Genomic DNA, 22,455 nt, shown 5'->3' on the forward strand with positions numbered 1-22,455 from the left:
TGGAATGTTCTGACAATGGCAGCCCCTGGGGTCCCAGGAGATCTGCGAAGGAGCCGGAAGTCTGCCCTTCAGGGCCCAGCCCCTGCCAAATGGCACAGTGTGCCGCTTCCACCGCAGAGCGGGGGAAATCAACACAGAGGTGTCAGCATCCCACAGTGCCGCCCGTTCTAAGGGCTGCTTCTCTCATCACAGCCCCACTGTGTGGGGAGAAAGGGAGAAAAAGCAGGAGTCTTTCTGACTATTCACAAGGTTCCCTTCCTTCGAGTAGGAAGAAGAACGTGGACTTTTGGAATGAGCTAATGAAAGACCACAAAAGTAGATCTTCTGAGACATAAGGCCTGCGTCTCACAAAAAGTAATGACCATAAGAGACATTCACTACCCACTATAAATTCTAGATCTGTGCAGACCTACAACATCAGTATTACCATCACCATTTTACAAGTGAAATTTAGAGAAAATAAATAAATCTCTCCAAATCCAGCTTTTTCAAGAAAGATCCAGTTGGGATCCAGGTTCAGATCTTTAGTTGTGTTCTTCCCTAAAAGGCATGAGGGAAGCACAGCTTCAGAGTTGGACACCTGGACTTGAATCCTAGCCCCAATCTCACTTGCTGTGTGATCTTGGATGAGTTTCTTAACTTCTCTGAACCTCGGTTTCATATCTTTAAAATAGTAATAAAAGTGCCTGACACAAAAGATTAAATGTGTACTTGATAAGATTAATTTCCTCTTCTGTATCTTCCGTTTTGTAATAAAAGTTTGTGTGGCCTCACACCTCCTTCGTGGAGTTATAGTAAAGCATACATGAAGTAGAATGAAAAGGTCAAGACATTCATCACATGGAAGACAGTCCTGTTATTTTGTGAAGAAACCACCCTCCCTTTAAAGTGACATTTTTGGTACAATGATATTTTAAATGTATACTTTAAAAGGAAAAGGTCAGGACTCCATTAAAAATTTAAAACAGGCCCGGCCGGCTCAGTGGTTGAGCGTCAACCTACGAACCAGGAGGTCACGGTTCGATTCCCAGTTGGGGCACATGCCCAGGTTGTGGGCTCGAATCCCAGTAGGGGACATGCAGGAGGCAGCTGATCCATGATTCTCTCTCATCACTGATGTTTCTATCTCTCCCTCCCTCTCCCTTCCTCTCTGAAATCAATAAAAAAAATTAAAAATAGGTATCATGGGATGGAGTGTTTAATGCAGCTGTAGGTTATGAAACCAAATCATCATTGGTGTCAAAATAACAACCACTTGGCACAGAGATAATGACAATGCTCACTCATCAAAGCTACAGTGTGATGCTAAAGTGACCAACTGGGTAGAAAAGAATCTTTTGGAAAACTCTTAAAATCAAGCAGTAAACCCCAAAAATGTGAGTCAAAGGCTCTTTAAACACAGCCTAAGGGGGTTTGGACTAGGAGAAAATATTCAGGTTATATTTATAGATTTTATTTTATTTGAGCCCAAGAGGAAACCAAAGATAGATAATGGAATGATTTTTAAGTTATTTGAAGAGAAACGGAAAGGCACATCATCACTCAGGCATTTGTATTGCTGTCAATCTTTCTCCCTATGGTGTATGTGGAATCGTGATCAATTAGGAATTGTGGTGCTGTGTTCATGTAATAACGGGTTTTATTTCCACAGTAGAAATAAAGGAACGGTTTTAGCTCTATTCCCATGACCGCCCCATTGAGAAGCCTTGCTGCTCACATCACAGCCCAGGTACCACCTTGCTCCTGCTTGTAACTCACCTAAATTGTGGGCACAGGTTTAGCAAAAGCTAATCTCAGTCTCAAACTCAAATCTATAACATGAAGGCAAAACTCAGAAATATAATTCCATTGTTATTTTCTTCAGCTCTCCTCTCTTTTACGTGATTCTTATTCATTTCTTTGCCCAGATCTTTGCCTTTTCCTTCATTGCTTAGGTATTAATGCTTGGAAAATATTAGATTGGAAATCAGCTTGTTTCATGAAGTTGCTAGTTTCACAGGCAGCTCCATCTATATAGTATATTTCAATTAATGACAAACTGTCAACCTTTAAGGCAATAAAGTCTTCTGTACCAATAATGCTGACTTAACAATCACTCCTAATATTAGGTTCCATCCCATAATTCTGGAATGATGTGTTCAGATTTGCAAAATTCTTCCAAACACTTGGTGAAAATATTCCTAATACTGACAGATTTTCAAATATCGTTTACATTAACAATTATACAGTGAAAACAACTTCAACAACAAAAATTTACCACGTGAGCAGGAGACTTCAGAACATTGTTCATTGCTAAATTCTAATGCAGTGATGGCGAACCTCTGACACGCGTGTCAGAGGTGACACACGAACTCATTTTTTTGGTTGATTTTTCTTTGTTAAATGGCATTTAAATATACAAAATAAATATCAAAAATATAAGTCTTTGTTTTACTATGGTTGCAGATATCAAAAAATTTCTATATGTGACACGGCACCAGAGTTAAGTTAGGGTTTTTCAAAATGCTGACACGCCGAGCTCAAAAGGTTCGCCATCACTGTTCTAATGCATATATTTTAAAGTGTATTTATTAATGGTATGCTTTGCCCACCATATTTCCCTGCTGATGTGCCAAAGTGACTCAAAGTAGATTTCCAAAACATCTATTATCTTATAATTAAATAAGTCTTGTTTTGAGGGGAAACCCAATAATATAGTTGGAACTCCTGGGGGAACTGCAGATGTGAGAGAGTGAATAGTTAATTGTCACGTTCGTCAGTGAAGTCCAACCATTTAAGTGCCTACAACTCTACAATGGACACAATAAGCAGAAAGACCTGAAGTTTGGGGTGAAACCAGCTTTGCCAGAGCTGGCGGCTGCATTGCCAGATGGTATGCCCATGCAGGCCAAGGAGCAGAGGGACAAACTGAGCAGGTAGACAAATGGGAACTGGGTGATTTCCCAATAGTGAGCCTTCCTCCACGCAGTTTCCTCATTTGATTTTGAGTGTCCCTGTCCTCCCAGAGCAACAGACCTGCCCATTCCAACGTGTGCACACATCCCAAAGGGGAACGTATGTAAATTTTCTATTATCAGTCACTTTGGGAAAGGTAGTGGGTGTTCTCGTGACTTAATACTGTTGGAGCAATTAATGTAACTCCAAATGTATTAATTCCCCTCCCACTCTCATTTCCTTAATGAGATCTCTCAGTAGTGCATCAATATTTTGAGTGTTTGATAGGGATGAGAAAACTTCTTGTATCACTTTGATTATGTGACTAAAGTGTTCATGAAAACTCATTACTTACTGAGAAACCTGATATTTTAGGATGATTCAAAACCTATAGTGCTTCGGATTTCTTTTTTTGCAGAGTATATTCTAGAACTCAGATCTTTTAGTCCTGGTAAGATTCTTCTTTTAAACTAAATTTTTAAATTTCTCAAATGTTTAGTACCTTACTGTAAATTTAGGTGTATCCACCTCAGTAGGTACCATGTAACTGCTTTGAATCATCTAAGATAATCCGTGTAAAAATGCATCTCAGAATACCATCACCCATTAAAGCCATAGTTAGCAAACAATTCAATAGATTCTCAATAAATCACTCAGATAAGAAATATTCAATGGGTTTGATTTATTTCTCTACATAAAGACCACAAACAAGCAAACAACAGTAGCTTCTCAAAACACTGTATGTTCCTCCCTAACAAAATTATCCCAGTCATTGTACCATTATTCTGACAGTTCTAATTTTCTAGAAGATGCGCTTGTCCATATTTATAGCAGCTGATAGGATTTCAATTGATTGATTGTGACATTTTGTCTAGACCAAAAGGGCACTGTTTATTATGGAAAATTCATTTTGGGGAGCAAGATAGTATTTATACTTAAAAGGCCAAAAGAATAAAATGATTTCAAAAGATGTATTTCCTTATGTGCTTTGATGGTAAAAAAAAAAAAGCGTCAATTTTAAAAAGCAGAATAAGCTAAATCATCATAACCAACCTAATCTTTGGATAGCTTTTCGGTTGTTTTGCCTTACTCTAGAATATTATTTAGTAAAAAGCATTGTCTGTTTTCTATTCCCTGACACATTCTGAGGTTACAAGTACAAAGGTTTGCAGAGAAATAAAATGGGAATTAGTGCCACTTAAATTACTATTGGCATTTCTGGCCTTTCCATGAGTGATTTTGGAGTTCAATGGCAGAAACGCCAGAAAGAGTTTTACCCTTTGCCAATAGATGCAAAATTGGAGAGGGCATGAAAATAAATCCCAATTAAATTTGAACATTGGAGCCTGAACTCTGTCTCTTTGTATCTAGATACCTAACAGCATGGGGATCATATGCAAAGACCGATGACAACTGCTTTATAATCTAATAACAAAACTAATTCCTTACTTTAGTGACGTGCTTCTCCTTCTACTAAGGGTCTGCATGTACAGAGTGTCCCAAAATAACATAGACACACTTTAAAAGCTGATGGCTCAGTTTTAAAAATGAAATGTATTTCAATAGCCCCTGCCATTATAATCACTCAAAGTGTGTGTATACATTTTTGGGACACCCGATTTTTCATTGAGGTTATAAATAGAAGAGTAATTTAGGGAAAATCAATTGAGTTAACAGGAAAAACACATCAATTCACGCCTTGCCATTTGATGATTTAAGCAGAAAATATATTAGCATTCAATCCTAATCACTATTTAGGTAGAAGAGTAATTTAGGGAAAATCAATCGAGTTAACAGGAAAACACATCAATTCATGCCTTGCCATTTGATGATTTAAGAAGAAAATATATTAGCATTCAATCCTAATCACTATTTAGAACTATCCGTGAACAGTTGATATTTCTTGAACACAGTCCCTTATCCCAACCAGTTGTTAGTGTATTCAAGAAAAGTGCCGTCTCACACACATACCACAGTTTGCCTCATCGCTGTCATCGTCACAGTCGGGCTCCCCATCGCATCTTCTGGAGGCCAGCACACACCGTCCTGAGTCACACTTGAAGTGACTAGGTGAGCATTCTGTTGAAAAACAATGGGGCACATTACTGTCAGTAAACAGAAACCCAGGGCCATCAGCTCATTTGTCTACTTACTGTGTGGAATGTGGGCAAGGAGCGATTACTGAAGACAAGGCAGGTCCTCTGCGAAGTTGAAACAGCCGTCTTCTGTCTGCTTATCAGCATCTTCCTCCTGCATCTCTGTCATCACTTTCCAGAAATTAACGCTCTTCCTGAATGGACATCCTAACGCTGCCGGAGCCTAAAATGCCCTGTGGAGTCCACGCTTCTACCTACCCAGCTGCCCTACATGTCACGGCTGTTGCCCACTCTAGTCTTTCCACCTGGGACTGGTCCCCCATTCCGTTTCTCCGCCTGAAGCTCCCATATTGCCAAGACCTCCAAATGCTTTGCAGTTGAAGGAACCAAGTCCTAACTATTACCTTCAGAAACCCTAGAATAAGAGCAGCATCCATATGTAATGGGCTCTGTGAGTTAAGTGTGGTTAAAATAAATACTTGCATTATTAAATTCATCTCTGCAATTCATTTTTAAAATAAAGACCATGTCTAACAAATGAGTACCAAATTCTTCAAAGTAATCAAATTTCAAAGCAATTCACTGCCCTATGAAGCCTGAGTGGCAACTAAATATATATATATAGCAACAGAGAGACTTCAAAAAAGGAACTAATATGTTCATCCATATTAGATACCCCACAGAAATTAATTTATAAATTAACCTTCCACGTCTTCATCAGGCATTAGGCAGGTTTGATTGTCCGAATTTTCCTGGGGAAACTGGTTGCAATCTGTGTCTTCGGGCCACTGTAGGCCCACGATCCCAAGAACAGACTCGCAGCGTTCTTTGGAGTGTTCACACAGAGCTCTGAAAGAGCAAGGAAGACAAAACAGTAGAGGCAGGAATAACTACACCTGAGATATATGTTGGGAATCTGTGTTGGGTTTTAATACTCTGTGGGTGTGTCTCTGTGTGTGGTGTATGTATTTGGTGTGCATGTGTATCAATATACAGGGATGGACAAAGGTAGGTTTACAGTTGTATGTGAAACAGAGTTTATTCTTGTACTGTTATTTATTAATCATTGTATTATTTTCCATTTGCACAACTGTGAACCTACTTTTGCCTACCCCTGTATATGGAGGCACTTGCACATAATAGGTATTTGGGAAACCAAAACAAATAATAGCTCTACAAAGGGAGTACATCCCAGCAGCATACTTTCACCAAAAGAAACTTCACTGCAGAAATAGAACTATTGTATGTGTTTTATTTAATGTAACGTTGTGTAATTTAACAAGAAAAACATGTTGATTTGATATGTTTATATATTGTAATAAAATCGCTGTTGTAGCTATAGTTGGCACCCTTATCACATAATTATCAATTCTTTTTGTGGTTGGACTAATTAAGATCTAGACTCTCTGTGAGTTTGACCTCAGCGCAAAATTGCTGTCTATGTTCACTAGACTGTGCACTAGATTCTCCATGGCCTGTTTGTCTCCTAGTTGCGAGTCTGTACCCTAACCATCCAGGACACAGAGTCCCTTCTCATTTTCCCTCTTTTTTTTTTTTTTTAAGACAGACACATTCTCCAACATTTTTGTTCCGAGCTGGGAAGTCCCCAATATTGGTGTGGATAGTTTTCTACCAATGGTCATGGCATCTATACAACACCCTCAGCCTCAGAGTTCTCTCCCTCTGGTGACCAGCTGTGTGAGCCAGTTCATGGGCTTACCTATGGCATTCATCCCCTCCTTCCTTCCACGTAGACCAATATTGTTGAAAAGCTTGGTACTTCTCCCAAACCCTCTATATTGAGTTCAAGTTGGTTAAAATCAAGTTTGTTGGGTTTTTTGTGTGTTTTTTCTTTTGAAAGAAAATATATTCTAAGCATTATGCTAGGTGCTTTCATTTGTGTTCTCATTTGTACCCAGAATATTATTAACCTGAGGTATCAACATGTCTCATGAAAGATGCCTTTACTTCCTATTGAAGGATGGGGGTGGGACATGGTTTTGCCTCAATATATCACCAAGAAATTAGTTAAATAATTTTTTTTTTAAAATAGACACAACTAAAGTAAGCTTTTGGGTAAATTTCTTATTTCCTTTTAAATACATTCTTATTTGTCAAAAGTCTCAAACTTTAAACTGTAAGTTAATTTCAACAAGGTGGGGAATGGTTAGCAATTGAATCAGGAAGTTGCAGATAAAGCTCTGTCTAGATTTAAGTCTGGACAAGACATAGTATAACTCCATGCTGGTTTAGCGGAGGAGGAATGTGGTGGTGGTGGGGCGGGGAAGTGACAAATCCATGGCGCTCCCACATCCGTTTTGCAAAAACAGGAAGTTCAATTAGTGTTCGATAACTGCCTGTTGGATTGAACAGTTTGTTGCAGATTTATAAAAAGTGTATATAAATCAATTGCTGCTGATACTTTAAATTAATCACATAATACCTAATTTATATGAAAGACTGTAGTGCTTGACTCTACCATTTCCTATTTTTTTTTCTTTAAAATGGAAATAGTACAACACACAGCACGGCAACTGCAGGGGGCGCTGTCCTTATCCCTATCTGTGTGGTGCTGAGCCAAACCGCAGACCTGATGGCAGGGGTCTCCCTCAGAAGGTGATATTGAGGATGAGGTGGCAGAAGTGCCTTAAGGTATTTGGCACAAAGTAAGGGCTTGAGAATGTTAGATTTTTCTGATTCATAATTAAAAACTAATTTTAAAATAAACAGGCTTGACAAAAGCAACTATGTATTGCTTCATGAATTTTAGGATATTATTCCTGTTATAATATAAAAATTTTATCATCTAAATAAATATCAAAATGTAAAATTCACCGAAAATGAAAGATGTATATGTATGTGTAAACCCAAGAAACAGAACTAAAGTATCTAAAAGAAGTTCAGCAAAATGTTTCAGGATCAGCCTCATCTTAGGCATTTTGATATGAAATTTAAGCCTGAAATTATAAATTATATGTGAATGTAAATTTGTTCCAGAGAATACTGCACTAGGGAAATTTTTACATACATATGAAAAGAAAGTCCAACACAAGAATTTGTTAAGTACTATTAAAAGCAATTATTCACTATCATTGACCTTGCCCAGCAAAAGGGAAATAAGATTTAGAAATCTGTAGAATAAAATCGGTAGGTATTTTATTAGTGGAACTTCAAAAAGCATTTAACAGAAATTTTCAGAATTATGTTTGCACAAACCAACAGTAAGTTTTACTCTATTGGTATGAATTGTTCAGTTCCTCAAGTTATTCTGCAATTTTATTGTTTCCTGCCCCTCTCTATAGGTGCCCCTACCTTGTCATCCATCTGATATTCAGTATATAATTTATTGCGTTTCCATCTGTCCACCATATTGACATTATTGCTTTTTCTTAAGCTTCTAAGTGACTTCTGATCTCAACATATGGTTTCCATAGTTACCACTCACATGGAGACAAGCACATCTGTAGATTCACCCTTTGATGGAAAACAGCACTGGGGAGAGCAGCCACCCACCTCCAAGATAGCTGACTCCTAAATGCACGATATCTGACTACAGCCCCAACACCTGGCATAGAAGAGGGACCACACTGTGCTAAGCAGCTGTGCTCGTGCCCTGTCATCGGGGCATCGTGCCCTACGTTCTGGGCTTACAATCGATGAGCAGCACATTGCATTTATGCACTTTCGTTTCATCTCAAAACCACCATCACTATCCAGTGATAGAGGTACAGGAACTGAGGCTGGGAGAACCTGAGGAACCAGTTTCAGGCTATACACCAGGTTGAAAAGAGCCAGAACTCCATTAGACAGTGGACTCCATAGCAACGCTCTTTAACCCATAGATATCATTCATATCTTAAGTACAAGCTGCACTCTTGAAATGTTGTCCCTTATTTAACTCAAGCAGGTAGGAAATTGTCAGCAATGTCCATCCCCTGTCCAGCCTGTGAAGCTGGCATTAGGTCTCTTTCAGGCCACTCCTGGTGTACATAGCTAACCTCTGAGTGCTACTAGAAGGCAGCATTTTAACCCGGCCGTTGTGGCTCAGTGGTTGAGTGTTGACCTATGAACCAGGTCATGGTTCAATTCCAGTCACATGCCTGGGTTGCAGGCTTGATCCCCAATGGGGGGTGTGCAAGAGGCAGCCAAATAATGATTCTCTCTCATCATTGATGTTTCTATCTCTCTCTCCCTCTCCCTTCCTCTCTGAAATCATTATATATATTTGAAAGCAGCATTTTTAACACAGCATTGCTGCAGGGAAAGAGGCAGATACACCTGGTCTTCTGCTAACTCACATCTTTCAAAACACTTCTTGATCAACCAAAATGACACACATGTAATTTTATTTGATTGAAGGACAGAAACTATTATGAAAGGCACTTTATACCTCCCTCATTCAGGAATGAATTCTTATTCAATTATTCATTTTCTAATTCCTGCTTCCTTACCTTTTAAATATGTAATTTGTTAAATACAGAGCTCCTTGGCAAGATACGCACTTTGTCTAAACTCAGACTAAGTCTTCCTTCCTTCAGTTCTCCCCAAGGGAAAATGAGGATGTTTGAGGTAATAGGAGAGACCCCACTGTGTTACCTGCAAGGGGGGATACGTTGGCTTGTATTCATATCACATTTCGGTACCAAGATGGTGCAGGCAAAGAACATGAGATATTTGTAACAGTTGGTTTGAACAAGTGCAGGGAAAAGAGAGGACTCCCAGCTGATGGACGCTTCCTTCTGAGTCCTGTGGCCAAAGTAATTTGGATAATGTGTATAGTTGTAGGGCAAATTCATGCAGAGTTCCAAGGTAATTGGTTCACATTGACCTGCCAAGAAAACACATGAACAGACACATACATATATTAATTTTGCATATGTAACTGTTTCTTTAAAACTTACAAAATTTTGAAGTCTACTTTCTCTTTAAAGTAGCTAAGACTAGAATACAAGCAACATATAACACTGCTATAGAAAATTAAGTAATTTAGTTAATAAAGTGCCAAATCAAGATTCATTTCTGTGTGTGTGGCTGCTAACACAGTGCCCAGCACACATGATTTAGAAAGTCTTTCTCATATTTCCCTTTGGTTCAACTTATCTGAAAGTGGATCTTTTTCATGATTCTTTTACTCACTTTGTTTTCTTCTTCTATTTATGACTTCTAAACTCGTATGTTCCTCATCATCTTCATAGCCATTAAAAAAACAATGAATTCGACTAAAGTGGGCATTAAATAATTTTTCTACATTTCATTGTTGATTAATGGATTTAAATATAAAGCTACAAGCCTGGTTGGTGTGGCTCAGTGGTTGAGTATCGACCCACAAACCAGGAGGTCACGGTGTGATTCCCAGCCAGGGTACATGCTTGGGTTGCTGGCTTGATCCCCAGTGGGGGGCGTGCAGGAGGCAGCTGATTGATGATTCTCTCATCATTGATGTTTCTATCTCTTTCTCCCTCTCCCTTCCTCTCTGAAATCAATAAAAAATAAATATATTAAAGCTATGAGATTCAGGGGCAGAGGAGCCCGAGATCTGTTAGCTATCATTTCCAATGAGATAAAATCAGAACCCATTAGGTTGGCATCCAATGCTATTTCACACTCCAATGACACCCTGACTTTCCAGCCTCATTGCCTACGACTATCTGGTCAGCAGTATTTCCTTGGCAACACCAGATATTTTAAGAAGTGCATGCCTTTGTGAGCCCTGTTAGCTTCTCTCTTACCCCTTTCTTTGCTTGGCATACTTGTAATCACCCCTCAAATACAGTCGCAGTTCCAGCTGCCAGTACGTAGAGTACCCACTGCCTGGAATAATCCTTTCCCATCCTCCCCACCAAACTACTCCTCCTTAGTCTGCAGGACTCATCAGTCACCTCTTCCAGGAAGACTTCCCACTCCCAGACTGAGTTTCTGCTGAAAGCCATAGCATCTCCAGCATGGCTATTGCATTTTCCTCTGCTGTATTCTTTTTTTTCTTTTTTCCCCCTTTATTGAATAAGATATTACAAATTCTGCTGTATTCTTTACTATTCGCACCCCCCTCCCCATGAATGGTTTTGAGAAATGAGACTACACACATTAATCTCAAAGTCAGCACCAAGGACAGTGCCGGAAGGAAGGAAGGAAGGAAGGAAGGAAGGAAGGAAGGAAGGAAGGAAGGAAGGGGAAACTTTTTCTGAAAGTGTCAGGAACTATCCTAGGCACTAAATATATAAAAATAATAACAAGTATAGTCCCCACTGTTGAGACACTCCACACTCTTCATAGGAAGACACACATGCTGGCAGCTGTAGCAGAACGTGAGCCGCTGGGACGGTGGCAAGGAGCCCCGAGAGACGAGGTGGAGCAAGGGAGGCTCAGGACGCCTCACAGGGGTTTGGGCAGGTTTGGGGGATGTGGTAGAAAGGCCCCCTCCTCCCTCTCTGTCCACAGTAGACATACCCGAGATGAGAGGGTAATCAAGCGAGCGTCTTCCTAGGATCAGCCCAAGCTGACTGAAGACTCCATGCCTGATTAACAGTAAGTATTCCAATTAAATGTAGTTATTTGACTAGGAAGTGGTACGCACACAAATAGATTGGTAATGAAAACTGGGGTGAAATACTAAGACAGCTCCAGGACTACATGTTAAAGAATCTGAAGGCTTCACAGGGATTATGTTGATAGGAAGCCTAGCATTGGCCAGATGAGAAGCTGCAGGGACAAAGTGTAACAGACTCTCAGCTTACAGGGGAAGATGTGACACAGTCTTAAGGATGAGTACAGGGTGGAGAGAAGAGAAAGAAATAGGGAGGGTAGTACAGCATAGGAAATACAGTCAATAATATTGTAATAACTGTGTATGGTGCCAGGTGGGTACTGGAGCTATCAGGGAGAACGCTTTGTGAAGTATGTGTTTGTCTAATCACTATGCTGTACACCTGAAACTAATACAAAATAATATTGAATGTAAACTGTAATTGAAAAAAGAAACAGAGTATGAGGTTGGTTCAGTTGATCATTTCCTTTGATTTATGAAAGAGGAGGAACATTGGCATATTCTTATTTTAGATTATTTTTAAAACGAATGTTCCTCTTAACAATAAAAACAATACAAAGATGCATAAAGTAAAAAGTTCATCATCTCCCACTCCCTGTTCTCTCACTTTCTCTCAAACCCTCAGATGAGTCTGAACCCTTCCTTGCTTTCCACTGCTCATATCTACGCATACAAGACTTTACACACAAAGACAGTGTGTGTGCTTGTTTTTGCCATAGTAGAATTGCACTATTCCTATTACTCTTCAGTTTTTTGTTGTTTAATTATTTATCATGACCACTTCCAAGTCAGTGGATGCAGCTCAACTCTATATTTTTTCTAATTTTAAAATTATAATTCCACAAAAATGGGATCATCCACACAGATTTTTATGCAGTATCTCAGTCTCTTTTTTCTTACATGTCTTTCCTTTCTCTCTGCTCCCCTACCACCCTATCAAGTTTTAACTTTTTATTAGTGCATTTCATTTAGTTGATTAATAGATATGTCACATGAATAACTTTTTCCCCTTTAGATGTATGGAGAACTTACTGCTTTTGATCTGGAATAAGATCTAACCTTTAAGTGTTTCAGAACTGAGGGGGATGAATGGATTAAGTTATTATCATTTATTATTCTAGAGACCTTTATTGAATGTTGTAAGATTGACTGAATCTTGTGATTTATTCTTTCATAATGCATTCTTCATGGAGTACTAAGCAAAAGAAAGTCTCATGATATCTGTCAGCCTCAAATTCTATGATTTATGATACCAATAAGTTTCTTTATTGCATTAGACTCACTCCCTATCCAGAGTTGCAATAGCCACTAGAGGGCAACCGAGTCACAAACATGTGAGGATGCTCAAATGCCACAGCACCATTTCCAATGTGAGCGACACAGTGCCTAGCACAGTAACCTGAACCTAAATGAGATTTCATGAATATCTGTTGGGAAAAAAAAATGATCCTGATGGAGTCTCAGTAGTATTCGACCTTTCGAAGTCTGAAACAAGATTTATTAAACTCAACCCAAAGATGGGATTGTTAACTAAATGATGTTATATCCTTGTGAGGAAATACTCTGAAGCTACTGGAAATCATGTACTAAATGATGGTTATTTACATGAGAAAATGTCACTTTTCAACACCTGTTGGCATATATAATATTCCAAGATTTATCCTTGCTTCAAACACTATCGTTATCCTTATTATTTTTGAGATATAATACACATATTATATTAGTTGCAGGTGTAGAACATAATGATTCAACATATGTACATTATTATTTTTAATAGCTTGATGAGTTATTATAAGGTGGACACCCTTGTAACTTCCACCAAGTTCAAGAAATTGAACTTTGCCGAGCATCCCCTTCCTATGTATATGTCTTATATCAACCTTCTCTGCTCCCCACAAAGTAACTACTGGGTACCAGAGTTATCACTTCCTTGTTCTTTTTTATAGTTTTACTAGAGGCCTGGTGCATGAAATTCATGCACTAGGAGGGTGTCCCTCAGCCCGGCCTGCACCCTCTCCAATCTGGAACCCCTTAGCAGTCAGACATCCCTCCTACAATCGGGAATGCTGGCTCCTAACCACTCGCCTGCCTGCCTGCCTGCCTGCCTGCCTGCCTGATTGCCCCTAACCACTTCTGCCTGCCAGCCTGATCACCCTCTAACCACTCCCCTGCAGGCCTGATCACCCCCAACTTCCCTCCCCTGCCAGCCCAATCACCCTCAACTGCCCTCCCCTGCTGGCCATCTTGTGGTGACCACCTTGTGGCAACCATCTTGTGACAACATGGGGGCAGCCATCTTGTGGCAGTCATCTTGTAGTGGCCATCTTGTGACAACGTGGGGGTGGCCATCTTGTGACGACGTGGGGTCCACCATCTTGTGACGACATGATGGCGTCGCGCAAGGGCGCGAGGGCCACCTAGGCTTTTATTAGTATAGTTTACATAAGTATGCACCGCCTGAGTTATTATTTTTTTAACTTGTCTTTTAAGTATCTTATAATATCTGGGTTCCCCCTCCAGGCCTTTATTTTTCCTTATAGCTTTAACTACTGAAGAACCCAGGGATCGGGCTTTAGAATGTGCCAGATTTTGCTGCTTGCACAGTCTTGGTGCAGTTGAACACATTCCACTGCCTTCCCTGTTTCCTGCACACTGATAACTGAATACAGATAGAGAGGCCTGGTTGGGATTCATCCCTTGGCAGAAGGTGCTACTGGGTTCTTTCATCAGAGGGCACATGTCCTCTTTTTGTGTGACATCTGCAGACGTAGATGCTCAATGCTTTGACCCATTCAATCACTGCATCACCAAATAGTAATATTCTAATTCAATCATTCATTTTTTACTGACTGGTTGGGGATGCTCTCACAAAGAGCTCATTCCTCTCATCTCCTATTTGCTTCCAAGGACTGAAGTTCCCAGCCATTGTGGTGTTTGGCTTTTTACCACATACCATGTTATTTATTCCTTCCAACTAGAGAGGGCAAAGAGAGGGCAGAAAATGCATAGACCTTGGCAAATTATTCAAGGTCTTGGTGTTGAAGAAAAGAATGCATGTAGAACTAATGGTTGATGGAACACAGTGGACAGTTTGGGAGAGCCCCTGAGGCATACAGCCATAGTGATCAAGGGAGCCGAGAGCAGAGAAAGACACATGCCCAAGAGCTGCTCTGTCCCAGGCTCCCCCAGATGTCTGGACTGCACGTTACAAGGCAGAGGGATAATTAGTCCCTCCACGCCAGACAAAGGATATGTCTGTGTTGTTCTGTATTTTGCCTCCTAGAAGGGCCCAAAGATGTTAAAGATTCTGAACTACGAGTAGATGTGGTGATACTGTGATACTTCAAGCCTATCAGTACACAATGTCATCAGAGATGTAGTTTATAGATTTTTGTTTTTATTGTTGAAATTTTTGCAGATGTCCCCCATTTCCTCTCTTGTGCTCTCCTCCACCCAGACCCTGCCCTTACCTCCCTCTGGCCCTAACCACATTGTTGTCTGTATCCATGGGCTATGAATATATGTTCATTGACTATTCTGTAGGCTTGCTTCTCATTGTAGTCATTTCTGGGAATCTGAGATAAGTCATACACCTTTTTGGAAAATTACAAAGACTTTTTCATATCCAATTTTGGAGATGTCACATACCCCTGTGGCCTACTCATGAACAGGCCACTAAAGCAATAATTCTCAACTGGGCTGAGCATTGGAGTCAACTGGGAATTTTAAACATACTGATGCCTGGGTCCCACCCAGTATATCTTCAGGGACCATTAGAAAGTTACATTTTATGGGATGGCAAGAACCAGTCTCTTCAAGGACTAGAAGTCCAGTAAGACACTGACCCCAGCAGACAGAATATTCACATTCTCCAAATTCATATTCTCCACTGGAAGGAGCCAGAGAAAGAGTTCTGTGCAGTCCTGACTCAGAATCTAAGTAATTATATCTCTCCATGCATAAGGATCTTCAAATAGTCACATTTCACGTGCACACAGAGTTTTCCGAGAGGAGACGCTACCAGTCCATCTTTACAGAAAACCAAGCACACGGCTATGATCCTGAAGCTCTTTGAAAAAATAAAGACTAATATCTTTGCTCTAAACTGGAGGTTAGGCATATTCACTACATTTACACTGCAGGAGTGGGACCAGTGACCGGCCCAGTGCCTGGCACTCAGAAGAGGGGATGTCAGTGCTGACTATATATGGGCAAACCGGGCAGGAGATCTATGGTGCATGAAGAAGTGGTGAGACAGTGAGACACTGGGGAAACTGAGTGTATCTGAAGAATATAAAGAGAAACAAGCCCAGCCAGCAAGGCTCAGTGGTTGAGCATTGACCTTTGAACGAGAAGGTCATGGTTGATTCCCTGGCAGGGCATATGCCCAGGCTGTGGCTCGATCCCCAGTGTGGGGCATGCAGGAGGCAATTGCTCAATGAGTCGCTCTTATAATTGATGTTTCTATCTCTCTTTCCCTCTCCCTACCTCTCTGAAATCAAGTAAAATATATATTTAAAAAAAATTAAAAAGAGAGAGACCAAAGTGGTATATATGAGTGTGAAGGTGGCAGTGTGCTCTCCCACCCTGGAAAGTCACCTGCAGGAAGGTAGCAATCATGCTGCTTCTTCACCACTAACATGCCCAGTGTCCATCCCAGGGCCCGGACCATTGCGCACACGCTGTAAATGTTGGTTAAATGTATAAATCAGAGTCATCTAGTGTCCTTTCCACAACTTCTTTTTTGATAGATAACAGATTTAAATTTTGGAACATTTCAAATATAGAGAAAATAGGATAACATATTCTTCACCAAAATTTGACACAGGCTAACACAGTTCTTTTGACTTTTTTGAGCCTAATAGTAAGTGACATCCCATATAAGACAACTCCCAAAACTTTAATAATAAGTATATGTCTTTGAGATGACACTGTCACTGTTTAAAATTACTCATCTCAAGTTCAAGGTGAAGTAACTAAATAATTCTGGAAAAGTTCTGGAGCAGGTTGGGAGATAACCAAAGTGAAACGATGGATCCAGAATATATGTGATATGAGTGTACACACACATATATGTGCACATGCACACACACACACACACACACACACTTGAATCAGTGTAGAGTGAGTAAACAGCAGTGGGTCTTAGTAGTAAGACTGCTATCTATCTGCACTGTTCTCTCACCTGGGAAGTGGAGGAGGGCTGGGTATTGTGTCTCAGCCAGTTAAGTGCTCATGAAAATAAAAAGTCCTGTCAGCTGGGTTGTCAGTGGCTACCTCCCTCGAATTCCTTCCCAGGCCACTGTTTTCACCCCTGGAGACTCCCCAATGGTTACAGGGCAGCCCCAGATTGACCAGAAAGCTCCATATTGACCCAGAAAGGTCACCAAGTAAAACTACGACCCTAAAATTGCATCAAATCCAAGGACTCAAACCATAACCCTGTCAACCTTCCAGTTTCCCGTGGCCCTCAACGGCAAGGGTATGTGCTAAAAAAGTCACCTTGCCTGGCTGGTGTTTCTCAGTGGTTGAACATCCACCTGTGAACCAGGAGATCGAGGTTGGACTCCTGGTCAAGGGCACATGCCCAGGTTGTGGGCTCGATCCCCAGTGTGGGGAGTGCAGGAGGCAGCCAATCAATGATTCTCTTTCATCATTGATGTTTCTCTCTCTCTCTCTCTCTCTCTCTCTCTCTCTCTCTCTCTCTCTCTCTCTCTCTCTCTCTCTCTCTCTCTCTCTCTCTCTCTTTCTTTCTCTCTCTCTCTCTCTTCCTCTCTGAAATCAATAAAAATATCTTTTTTAAAAAAGTCATCTTCTTATCAACTCAAAGTGACAGACCTGCTTTTAATTTCAAGCTCCATATTGAAGGTGAGACCAAAAATTAATTATGAAAAGTGAAAGAAGTGAGTATCAGAGTCAGAGTCTTTCTGATTCATTTTCAATTTCCCGTGAGAATCTACACAGCCATCCACTACCCATTCTACCTCCCCTAATAATCTTCCTCCTGAAAGCCAGGTATAGAGAGCCCCCTATTCACACCATTTGGAGCTGTTACATCGCCACAAAATCATTAACATAACGGCTGCAAGAGTTCCTGGAAAGGTGAGAATAAATTTTATTAAAAGAACAGACAGCCAAAGTTTCATGCGGCTATACAGATGAACATCACATTTGCTTCTTGGATAAAGTTTCCATTTTTGAAACTAAACTTTCAAAGGGAAGAAAAATAGCATCTGCCTGCAGATGGAGCCAAGAAAATAATACATAGGAGCTAACGCTGAGTTGAAAGTAATGGTAATGATATTAAGCAATGCGGATTTATAGCCCATTCACAACGACACAGTTGTTTCTGATTTCAGTTCATTAAGACCATTCTGTTTCTCTTCTGCTACCACATGCAAGCTTTTAAAAAAAGAAAAAAGAAAAAGAAAATAGATACATATATTTTTGGAGGGATCCCAGACTTCAGCATTTCAATGTCAACGGGAAAGAACAAAGCCGAATGCACATCCTGCCACGGGGATTGCATTTGTCAGCTGCTGTACTTACTACAGTTATTCAGACTGGTGTTGGGGTCACAACGAGAGCTACCAGCACATGAATCAAGGCAGGAATTGTAGAGGCATGTTTGGCCGCCTTCTTGACATGGAGTCTGACCTACAGAGGGGGAAAGGTACATTCGCTTTCATCATCTGTAAGTTCCTGAAGCTGGGATCTAAAGGATCGAGGCTGTCTGGTGGAGCTGAGGAATGACACAACTTTAATTTCCTTCCAGTGTCTCCAAGAATATTGAACACATGTTGAATAGATTCTTTCTGGATTAGTTTTCCTGGCAACTAAATACGACACAATTATTTCAAAAGGATTCTGTAGGAATGAGGAAATAAGAGGCAACCTATCAAACACACACACACACACACACACACACACAGGTAGTTGGGGCTTTTAATGAAAAAAGAAAAGAAAAGAAAAGAAAAGAAAAGAAAAGAAAAGAAAAGGAAAGAAAAGATAGTGTTTTATATTTACATAGGTGCATATATTTGATTACAAAATAAAATTTAAGGAGCGACCAATATAAAGATCCTGAAATTGTGAATTTTAAATGATATTATTTTAAAGACTCATTTGCTCCCAACTCTAGTCTTCCTTTTAAAAGAAAACATTTTTCCCAATAATAAGTAGGGCATCAGCACCAACACAATAAGGACACGATCAGGGTACAAGTCCTGTAGAGCTGTTACCCATATTTTCTGTGTGTCCTTGGAAAGCAATACTGGCCAAGCCGTGATGACCTGAGAATTGGGTTTCTAGTTCCCAAATGAATGACCACAGTAACGTCAACCTAATGGCTTTTCCTTAAGGTATGTAGAGAGGAAACTGGTTTTCCCATTGATTTCCTGGTCATTGATAGATTAAATGGATAAGATAATAAATTACTTCCCATTCTCTTTCCATCTCTCCTCTGTTATACTCAGTTACTCTCAGAAACATCATCTGGAATCTAGAGACTCTTGCAATGCATTTTAAAGTATAAATGATAGTATGTGGACACACACAGTCATTCTTATCTATAACTAGAGGCCTGGTGCACTAATTCGTGCATGGGTGGGATCCCTAGGCCTGTCCTGTGATCAGGGCCGTTCGGGGCCGTCTCACCCAGTCCCAATTGGGGCTGGGCCAATCAGGGAAGGACTGTGGAGGGTGGCCCCAACAGCAAGCTAACCAATGGCCGATTCCATGAGGAATCGGGCTCCCTCCTCCCTCCTGTCTGGGTCCAGGGTGCGGGTAAACCAGATTCGGGGCTGTCAGGGCCTCAGCAGCAAGATCTGGGTCATAGCTACCAGCCAGTCATCCAGTCATTCCGGTCGTTTGGTCCTAACAGTCACTTAGGCTTTTATATATATAGATTCTCAGACAACTTTTATTATATTGGACTCTTTCTCCTTTACAAGTACCATTAACGTACAATATTTCATAGCCTTGCAGAGATGTCATTCTTTTCCCTTTTTTTTTAATGTCAGTAGAGTAAAAAAACAAATTTGCAAGGCAAGCCAGGCTAATTTCCACATGTTTAGTCTTTTAAAGAAATTTCATAAGACAATATTCATTCATTAGTTCAGTCTATGAGTGCCTGCTATGTGACAAATTTATGTGACAAGGCACTGAGCATTAAAAGATAAAAACGATGACAGTTTATGCTCTAATTAGGGAAGGCATCATGAACAGAACCTTACAATGCTATGTGATCATTACTTTGCTGGAAGTACATATAAGGGACCCAAACAAGGGCAGGAAGGGGAAAGCCTCTCACAGGAGTTCTTCAGGCAGATGGGGCAAATTAGGATAAGAGGGAAGGATGGGTTTCTCAGGCAGACAGCGGAATATGCAAAGGCCTGGGGCAGGCATGTGCAGAGGCTGGAGTCACTGGAGCCTTGGGAGACTAGACAGGAAGGCAGAGAGCCCATCCGAGGGTTGTAAAGGCCTCCATTTTCAATGGGGCCCAAGCCCTGGGAGAAGGGGTCCCTGCTCCCCTCCCCAGCCCTGTCAGGCAGAATCAGCCTGCCGTCACTGCTGACAATTCTCCTGCAACTGCGAGCTCCTCTTCTCACTCACCCTCTAATGCAGTGGCCCGTCCCAGTCCCAGTACCCTAAGCAAGCCCCACCTCTTCCCTCCTTGGGACTTTCGGCCAAGAGGCTCCCTGTGTCTGAAATGCTTTCCCCAGTCCCACGCTCCTTTGTTAACTCCACTCATTCTTCAGATCTTAGTTCCAATATCTCTTCCTCAGGGAAGCTTCCCTGGGGCCCTTTGCCAGGGCATCATCCCATGTAAGGTCTCCTAGCACCTGCCTTTCCCCACGGCGACTTCACTTCCTGGGTAGACACTGACATGCCTAATTATTGGTATTTTGTCTCTCCCCCCTGCTCGGGGCCTGAAAGCTGTTTTACTTGCCTCTAAATTCCCAGTGGTTGATCACATATTAACCCCACAATACACATTTATTAAGTTGAATTCATTAGAGTAAATAATATAAAGATGCTAAAATTTTACTTTTTGAGCCATTTTATCTTGTGACTTTCTTACATCTAACACCTGTAAGAAAACAATTGACAAATCCTGCCCTTGTGTAGTGAAGAATCCAATATGATTTCAAGCAGAGTTGAATTATGTAGGAAGAAGGAACAACTTGATCCAAAGAGAGGTTTGTGGTTGTGGAAAAGGATCTCCTTCTGAATTTTTAAATTGTTAAAAACTTAGTGACTCTTATGTATCTTTTAATGTAATACATCTGTGATGAAAAGGCTCTCCCTTTATGTCTCAAATGCTTTTTTCATTAAAGCTATTCTAATGATCTATATTCATTATGACAAACTAATTTAGCTACAGGTGACCAATCTCATTAGCTGGGATAGATACACACAGCAGAGACATGCTTCAACATAAAGGCCATGTAATAATAGCAAATATTAATTGAGTTCTCACTACATGTCAGTAGTGATGTGATCATTATTCCGAGTTTACAGACATGGAAACTGAGACATCAGGGGTAAAGTAACTGGCCTAAAGCCAACCAGATAGTGGGTAACACAGCTGGGTTTGAACCAGGCAGCTGGGCCGCAACAACCATATTCTTAACCAGGCTATGAAGGTCAATGGCAAGGTCACTAGGACACAAAGGTATTGATTTTTAAGTCTAGAAATATTCTTACCAGCCTGTGGTGAGAGACGCTTCTACATAAACTGGGGCTTAAAATGATCAGCATGAAACCTCCTTTTCTGACAAAAATGGTCACATTTGAAAAACCAATTCATTCGATTTATGTTTTCTCTTTGAGTTTCACAGATGGAGATCAGACTCCTTTTAAAGTGTGTTTAAGGAAATCTCTCCCGGAGCAGCCGGCTCTGCCATGGAGACCACGCCATCTTGAAGGGGAGAGTGGCTGTTATCGGAAGCGTATACATCCTGGGATCCTGCAATCACGGCACCCAGGGACCAGCTACAAACCCAGGATCACCGGATCTCAAGCAGTGCGAATACGTGGACTGGGACAAGCCCTGCTCCTCCTCACGGAAAGGTCAGATTTCGCCTAGGGAAAGGTGAGCTCTGCAATCCAGGTTGGAGAGAGAAACATGCACAGGGGAAGTCTGCACCCCACAAAGTCCGTGGCCGTTGGGGTCAGCATGATCTGCAAGGGTGGAAGGGGATCTGCAGGGCTGCTGGAAGAAGGGAACTCTAAAAATCAGCCCATAGCTGGACTGGGCTCAAAAAAGCAGCCTCGGATTTTACCAGTGTGCCGGCTGCTTAGTGCCAGGGGAAAAAAGACGTGCAGAAGAGACGTTTGGAGAATTACGCGCAGTGCTGGATGGAGAGAGAGAGCTACATAATCAGACACCCAGAGAAGAGAGATCATGGGCAGACAAAGAAACAGCCCGCAAATGAAAGATAGGGAGGCATCACCAGAAAAGGAAGTAAATGAAAAGGAGGCAAGCAATATGTCAGAGAAAGAATTCAGAGAAATGGTCATAAGGTGGCTGAAAAGAATGGAAGACAAATTCAACAATATGTGTAAGAACAAGAGGAAATGAAGAAGAACCAAAAAGAAATGAAAAATGACATCACTGCTATAAAGAACCCAATAGAAAGCATCAACAGTAGACTAGAAGAAGCAGAGGACCACATCAGTGAGCTAGAAGACAAAGTAGGAAAAAATACCCAAGCAGAGAAGCATCTAGAAAAAAAAAAGTTAAAGAAACAGGAGGAGAGCCTAAGGGAACTTTGGGACAACAGGAAATGAAACAACATCCTCATACTAGGGGTGCCAGAAAGAGAGGAAACTGAGCAAGGAATAGAAAACATGTTTGAAAAAATAATGACAAAAAAC

The 22,455-nt window shown here is 40.9% G+C and overlaps 1 protein-coding gene across 3 annotated transcripts in view; it reads right to left on the reverse strand.

Annotated features, from left to right (window-relative positions):
* The window catches only part of CORIN (corin, serine peptidase), a 226,590-nt gene that overhangs the window by 37,217 nt on the left and 166,918 nt on the right, over nt 1–22,455 (reverse strand). For all 3 annotated transcript variants that reach the window (XM_005853139.2, XM_014534321.1, XM_014534317.1), the window contains 4 exons: nt 18,124–18,231; nt 9,627–9,858; nt 5,734–5,879; nt 4,906–5,013 (listed from right to left, as the gene is read on the reverse strand). In XM_005853139.2, the coding sequence (XP_005853201.1) occupies nt 4,906–5,013; nt 5,734–5,879; nt 9,627–9,858; nt 18,124–18,231 (594 nt within the window). The remainder of the gene's footprint in view (nt 1–4,905; nt 5,014–5,733; nt 5,880–9,626; nt 9,859–18,123; nt 18,232–22,455) is intronic.

Source organism: Myotis brandtii, unplaced genomic scaffold, assembly GCF_000412655.1.
Source record: "Myotis brandtii unplaced genomic scaffold, ASM41265v1 scaffold10, whole genome shotgun sequence".
Lineage (NCBI taxonomy): Eukaryota > Metazoa > Chordata > Mammalia > Chiroptera > Vespertilionidae > Myotis > Myotis brandtii.